Source organism: Mustela nigripes, chromosome 14, assembly GCF_022355385.1.
Source record: "Mustela nigripes isolate SB6536 chromosome 14, MUSNIG.SB6536, whole genome shotgun sequence".
In the NCBI taxonomy this organism is placed as follows: Eukaryota; Metazoa; Chordata; class Mammalia; order Carnivora; family Mustelidae; genus Mustela; species Mustela nigripes.
In genome coordinates this window covers 170,662-177,483 of record NC_081570.1, presented here as the reverse complement: position 1 = coordinate 177,483, position 6,822 = coordinate 170,662, and the positions used below count along the sequence as shown (strand labels likewise).

At 64.8% G+C, this 6,822-nt stretch overlaps 1 protein-coding gene across 1 annotated transcript; it reads left to right on the top strand.

Annotated features, from left to right (window-relative positions):
• Window positions 1-29: 29 nt before the first annotated feature.
• RNF223 (ring finger protein 223) lies at window positions 30-6,152 on the top strand. The gene is made up of 2 exons (XM_059375542.1): window positions 30-3,465; window positions 4,922-6,152. The coding sequence occupies exon 2, from the start codon at window positions 4,931-4,933 to the stop codon at window positions 5,654-5,656; it is 726 nt and encodes a 241-aa protein (XP_059231525.1). The 5' UTR covers window positions 30-3,465; window positions 4,922-4,930; the 3' UTR covers window positions 5,657-6,152.
• Window positions 6,153-6,822: the final 670 nt, after the last annotated feature.

Genomic DNA, 6,822 nt, shown 5'->3' with positions numbered 1-6,822 from the left:
TCGCTTCCCCAGGAGCAGAGATGTGCTGTCCTGGGGACCGCCTCTCGTTCCCCTGTCCCCTCAGTCTGAGGAGAAGGGGACCCAGGAGGAGGTGGGGAGGCCAGCTGTCGGTCCCCATCAGCTTCAGGGACCTCGGGGAAGGGCGAGGACACTCCACCGCCGATCTGCGCCCATCTGGGAGGCTGGGCTTGAGAGCCAGGGGAGAATGGGCAGGACCCTCCAGATTCCCTCGTGTTCTGTAGCCCCTTGAGGTCAGGCTAGCCTGTCCCATGCTATGGATCCTCGCGGGGCGGGAAACAGTCATGGGAAGAGATTCCCTTGTCCCTGTTCCCACCTTTGCACCGAGCATGGCTGCTAATCTGGGGGACAAAACAGGAAATGCAGAGCCTTGTCTGACCAGGAAAGCAGGTCCAGCCCGCCAGGCCCTGGAGGCCCAGGCCAGGCACGGATGGGGTCTCCCACCCCAGGTCCTGTCCGTCTCCCGCCACCCTGAGGTACAGCCTGGACACCCAGGGTTATTCCAACATCTCCCTGTCCCTTCCCCAGAGACCCCCCCCCCAGCCCCCAGCCTCAGCTTTGCCCCACCCTTGGCAGCAAAGACAACTGAATCTGACCCTACAGCCCCCTTCAACTTCACACTTGAGATGTGTTCCCCCGACCTTCAAGGCCTGGGTGCCACTGTCCTTTAGGCTCCCCAAACAGTGGGGAGTAGAGTCACTGGGATTCCCGGCCCCGTCACCCTGATGGAGCCTGCACATTCTCCCCTGGCTCCCAAGCCCAGCCTCCCAGATGGGCACAGATGGACTCGAAAGCATGTGAGCGAGTGCAGTGGGGTGCAGGGCACCTGAGCCGGGAGCAGGCAGCTGGTAGGGTCAGGCACCTACACTAGGGCTCCTGCCCTTACCTGGACTCCAACGTTCACGTAGGAGGCCAATGTGAGGCCTATTTCAGGGGCCATTGGCTTTGGCTGCAACAGGCAGGTGGGGCATCTGTCCCCTTCTGAGCCCCCACCAGGGCAACTGCTGTGGGGCTCCCCACACCTGAGGAGAGGCGCGTGTATGGGGGATGGGCAGTTGGCACAGTCCTGGGCTCACGGCCTGCAGGCCGTCCATTCGTTCACTCAGCGCTAGGAGAAGCCCCGAGAGCTGGTGAGGTCAGACGTTAGCAAGAGGAAGACCTAGAGCTGTGTTAGGAGGTAGGTCCACAGAGGAGGACCTCGTGGGGCCTGGGAGGTGATGTGAGGGCAGAGGTCCTGGCCAGGAACCCAGGCACGAGACCCCAGAAGGAGCTGGCTGCAGACAGATGGGGAGGGGCCCCCAGTTGGCCTCCGGGGACGTGGCCTTCAGCCCTGGGCGTGACAGGGGCAGGACTGGCTGAGTCCACTGACGTCCCCCCAGGGCAATGCTGAGCCCGTCTGGAGCCTGGGGTCCACTTTCTGCCCATGCGGGAACCGCAGCCTGCACGTGTCCCAGTCTCTCCAGCGTCACAGCCCCAGTGGACGGGGGTGGGGCAGCAGAGCAGCAGACATTACCCAGCACTGGGCAAGCACGGTGGGGGGACTCAGCCCTCACACGCCCAGGCCACCTGGGTCCCAGATGAGCCCGGAAGGGCTTCTTTGTGCAGTGGCCATTCTGTGTGTCCTGGACAGCACTTGGGGGCTGAAGCCCATTCTGTCCCAGTCCTGGGGTGGGGGGACCACAGCCAGAGTGGGCCTTGGGGCTACAGTCCTCTCACCTGGCCAAACACAGCCTCTGTGTCCAGCCCTTGGGGACTCAGGACTCCACGTCTCAGAGCCACAGGACAGGGGTGGGTGGCTCACTGGGAACCTTGTGTTCTCCCCAGCCGAGTCCCAGGGCGGTGGGGGCCACACAGTGGAAGCTACGCTCCCCTCACAGGTGTGTCTGCACCGGCATCCGAGCGGACACACTCGTGGTTAGCCAGGTTAGCCCGGGGGTCCACCAACATGGAGGACGTGTGCAGCACTTGCACCCACACGGCACAGCTGCCCACCCGCCGGGATGAGGGATGAGCAGGTGGGTCACCAGGTCCTGAGCTGCCAAGACCCCAGTGCCCAGGGCTGGGTTCTGCTCCCTAGCGGGGAGGCCTGGCCGCCGCCCCAGATGGCACATTCCTCAGGTCTTCCCTTTGCCTCTGGGCGCTGACTTGTCCACCGAGGAGCTCAAGTGACCTCAGAACTTGAACATTCCCAGGAGCCCTCAAGGGTGTTCTCAGAGCAGAGGCACCGAGGACACTTCCTGGAGGCAGCATGTGACCCCGAGTCACGATTCCCTCGGGAACCAGAACCCCGTCATGCACAAGCCAGGCCTAGGCCACACAGCAGCTCCCCACACCGAGTCCCCAGCCCCCTCCTTGGGTCCCTGGCTCCTCTCCCCTCGCCGGCCAGCACACCTCATCGCAGGCGCTGGATCCCCCAGTGGGCTCGGCGCTGTTGGAACAGCGCACGCTTGCTGCGAGGGACACAAGCCCACTACCGGCTGGACCCCAGCCCCAGCCCCGCAGCCTCCGCCCAGACCCCGCCTTAGCCCCAGGCCTGTGCATCTGCTGGGTCTGGGGTCTGCAGGGGTCCCACAGTGACCGGAAGGAAGATGTCTGGCCTCCCTGGCCGTGCTGGGGGCTTCCTTGGGCTCCAGCGCCCTGAATTCATGTGTGTGACTGAGGGCACCCCCAGGAGACGTTCACCCAAAACAAGTCCTGTGGCCAGTCTCACCCCTGACTCGCGCTCACCCCGACTCCGCCCTTTGGGGTGCCCAGCCCTGACCTCTCACCCACCTCCTGGGACCCAGAGCGGGGAGTTCCCTCGTGCGGTGAGCACTGTGCTGGCACACGCCAGGAAGCAGGCTGTGTGGGTAAAGTGGGGGTGCTGCTCCGACGGGCCCTTCTGGGAGCCCCCCTAAGTACTCAGGTGCCACCAGGACCTTGAACAGGGTTCGCGAGTGGATCTGGTTGTGAAATGGCCACTCCAGCATCCCAGGGGCTGCTAGAGGAAGGGTTTACCTGGGCACCCAGCACCCCCAGACCTGCCCCAGCCTCACCCCAGGCTCGGATCTCTCACCTCTGACTTCCCGCCCTCCGCTGCCCAGCCTGCCAGGGCGAGGACAGCAGGCCAGCCAATCCCAGAGGCCCCAGGCCACACCCCTGGCTGGTATGACCCTGAGTGTATAAATACACCTGCTGGAAGCCGACACCCCGAGAATTCACACCTGCTCTGGACAGTTCTCGGCCTCTGGAAGCGCGCACACAGCCCCCTGAGCCCCGCTTGCCTGGGACAGAGCAGAGGGCACACCTGCCAGACCAGTGCCACCAGGAAGGACAGCGACTGGCAGCCAGCCGGGAGGAGGGGGCAAAGCAGCTCCCGCTGGACAGCAGCGCTCAGAGCCTCACAGCCTGGTGGTGCCCAGCCTCGAGGACCATGCTCAGGCCTTGCTGACAACCCCCAGCCCCCAGGTAAGGCTCAGCCAGCACTCGCCTCTCACTTGTACAGGCTCGGGGAGTGGGGGCTTGCCTCCGAGGAGGGCTGAGACCTCAGTGCCCAGGGGCTGGTTGTGTGGGGCACACGGGCCTGGAGGGGGTTAGCCTGTGGTCCCCGCCGCCGACTATGTTGAGGCTGCTGCCTAGCCTGCGGCCACCACTGTTCCCAAATGGGGTGACATGTCGTGTTGCAATGCTGGGAGCACTCGTGACATCACAGTGATGTCACTGTGACTCATGGTGGTCAGAGTCATCACACAGCAACACCCGAACCTACCCAACGCTTCACCACAAGTCATCGCCCACCTGGACTGACTAGCAAGATAGGGTCAGGGTCACCTCTGGGGGGTCCTTCTGGGCTTCATGGGGTCTGTCCACGGTCCTCCTTACCTGTCCTCCTCTAGGCAAGACCCATGTGGCAGGCCAAGAGGCAGGGCTGGACAGGGCCCTGGTCAGCAGGCAGGTCACCTGAGCCTTGCCAGGGAGACAGAGGCAGGGTCCCCCGGGGAAACGGGAAGCGTATCAGCAGGATGGCAGCTGTGTCCCTGTGGGACCCTGCAGGGTGGTGGGTCATCCCAGAGGACGGCTCGGCTCCTCCACCTCTGGCTCCTCGGGCTGAGGTGTATTCTGGGTCCTGAGGGCCAGCAGAAAGCCCTCATCACCAGCCAGACAAGCTGGCCCTACAGGTTCAGGCGAGGCTGGGAAACAAACCCTCCTTGGGACACTGGCCCCCACCCTCCTCGACTTCCTGCAGCTGGCCAGCTCACCCTGGCCCCCAGAGTCCTGACCCTCAGCCAGCCAGGCGTGCCCCCCCCCAACAGTGGCCAGAGAACTGGGTGTGTATCCACCACGTCAGGTGCCTGCGCTGGGATCTGTGTTCAAACCCACTTCATCCGACCCAGAGCCGCCACCCTCCGACCCCTTGGCAAGGTGACCCTGGCTGAGTCGTCCCCATCTCTGAGCTGCTGTTTTTGTACTGCGGCTGTTGTGTATCCTGTGGCCGGCACAGCCTGGCAGAGCCCAGAGGTCAGCAGCAACTATCGTGGGCCATGCCATCCACTGTATTTATGCCCGGGTGGCACTGCTAGGTAGGACAGACCCAGCAGGAGGTGTCCACTGAGCGGTCAGCACGACAGCCTTGTGTGCGCGGCCTCCAGTCTAAGACCCTTGGCCAGGCTTGGGGCCTCCCCTCGTCCCGGATGCTCACCCTGTCTTAGCACGAGAGGAGGTGAGGGGCGGCAGGGTTACAACTTGAGCAGAAAGACCGTGACGCTGGCGCAGGGAGGACTTTCTGGAGGTGCCCACAGGTGGACAGTGTCCTTCTAGAGAGCTCTGTGGCTGGTGCTGCGCAAGAGACACACAGGGCGAGAGCAGACTGTGTGGCAAAGGGGTAGCCTGCCCTAACTCACGGTGCTCTCCTTCTGTCCCCCAGCTCAGAGTCATGTCGTCGGGCCAGCAAGTGTGGCATACGGCCGTGCCAGCCCCTGGTCGCACCAGCCCCATGGCCCCTGTGCCCAGGTCCCCCAGCACCCCTGGCTCGGAGAAGGCGGCCTCCCCACTGGAGTGCTCCATCTGCTTCTCGGGCTATGACAACATCTTCAAGACGCCCAAGGAGCTCTCCTGCACACACGTCTTCTGCCTGGAGTGCCTGGCACGGCTGGCGGCCGCCCAGCCCACAGGCCGGCCCGGCGGTGAGGCTGTGCCCTGCCCCTTCTGCCGGCAGCCCACGGCGATGCCGGCTGCCGGGGCCCCCGCGCTGCGCACCAGCCGCCAGCTGCAGGCCAGGATGGCGGCACACCTGCGGCGGGAGGAGCCCGTGTGGCTGGAGGGCACTAAGCTCTGCTGCCGCCCGCCGCCCGCCACCCCTGGCCTCCCGGCGCCTGGCTTCGTGTGCGTGGATGTGAGCCTGAGCAAGCCCGCAGAACCCACTGCGCCCCCGCCCGCCCCGCGCCCTGCCCGCCCCCGGGGCCGCCTGGCCCGCTGCTGGGTGCGCTGCAGGGACTGGAGGCGGGTGGCACTGGTCACTGCCCTGCTGCTGGTGCTCTTCTGTGTGGTGCTCTGGCCCGTGCAGTGCGCACTCAAGACCGGCAATTTGCGCTGCCTCCCCCGGCCGCCTGCCACCGCTGCCACCGCCGCCTTCTCTCCTGGACCCCTGGCCGACAACTAGGCTTGGCCGCCCTGGCCCCAGCTCTGGCTGTGGGTCCCCCACCCTCGGCTCTGGTCCCAGGTGCGGCAGCTTTGAGACCCAGCGCCCCAGAGAGGCCCCAAGGTCTATGAGGACCCCGTATCCCATTCAGCTCACCGCCCCCCTATGCTGTGTGGCTCGATCCGGATGGATGGACAAAGGGTTTCTGAAGCTCCCAGGAATCATAGACCCCCCTGGGTGCCAGAGACCACCTTCCTACCCCATCACAGAGAGCCGGACGGCTCCTCACACACTGTGAATCACCTGCACTCGCGGCCCTTTGCTGAGGGAGGGCGCTCCCCATTTCTATTCTATTTTCACATTTCACCCACAGCTCCTTCCCCAGACCTCTTCCCCAGGCAGGGCTGGCCCCTTCCACTGGGTGAGGGAGCTATTCCTGCCCTCTGACCAGGGGGACCCAGTCCTCCAGGGCCCATCCAGAACTGTACATTTTTAAATAAATTATTTTGTATCCACATTTGGTAAGGGGTCCTCACTCGGTGTGCCCTCCTCCCCAGCCACGGACCCTCTCCCTCCAGAAAAGCACGGACACGCCCACCGGGTTGAAATCCTGGCAGCCCCTAGGGCAGAGAGTCCCCAGGTTCTAGGGTGTCCAATTCCTGTCCCCTGTGGGCTGTGGATAGGCTGGAGCAGTCCCTCTCCCAGAACTCGAGCCCTCCCCCAAGATGGGCACCTGGGGCAGAGTGGGATGGGCCGGAAGGGGCAGGGCCTCAGCACGGTCCAGACCCCTCCTCCAACACTCCCCAGCTGGACACCCCCCCCAAGAAGTCAGGACTCCTCAGACCTGCTGAGAGTCCTGACAGAAGGGCCACGGAACCCAGGGACCCACTGCCCGCGCGGACCAAGGCCTAAGGAAGCACAGAAGCAGAAGTGGTGACCACCAGGGTGTCCTCCAGCACACCCTGCAGGGGCCAAGTGCAGGGGCTCGAGGGACGGGCAGGAGTCTCTGTCAACCCCCACTGCCACGCCCGCGGGCTTCTACAATCGCCCACCGCCGGCCCGGGCTCCCGCACCACCAGTTAGCACGGGGAAGGGGGGCCAGGCGGGTTCTGGCTCCCCAGGCCGCAGCCTCCTTGTGCCTGACCCGGAAGCCCAGTACTTCCTGCTCCAACCAGCTGGGCTGGGCT

Excerpts from the sequence above, each read along its gene's own strand:
- RNF223 (XM_059375542.1), top strand. The coding sequence starts at position 4,931 with ATGTCGTCGGGCCAGCAAGTGTGGCATACGGCCGTGCCAGCCCCTGGT.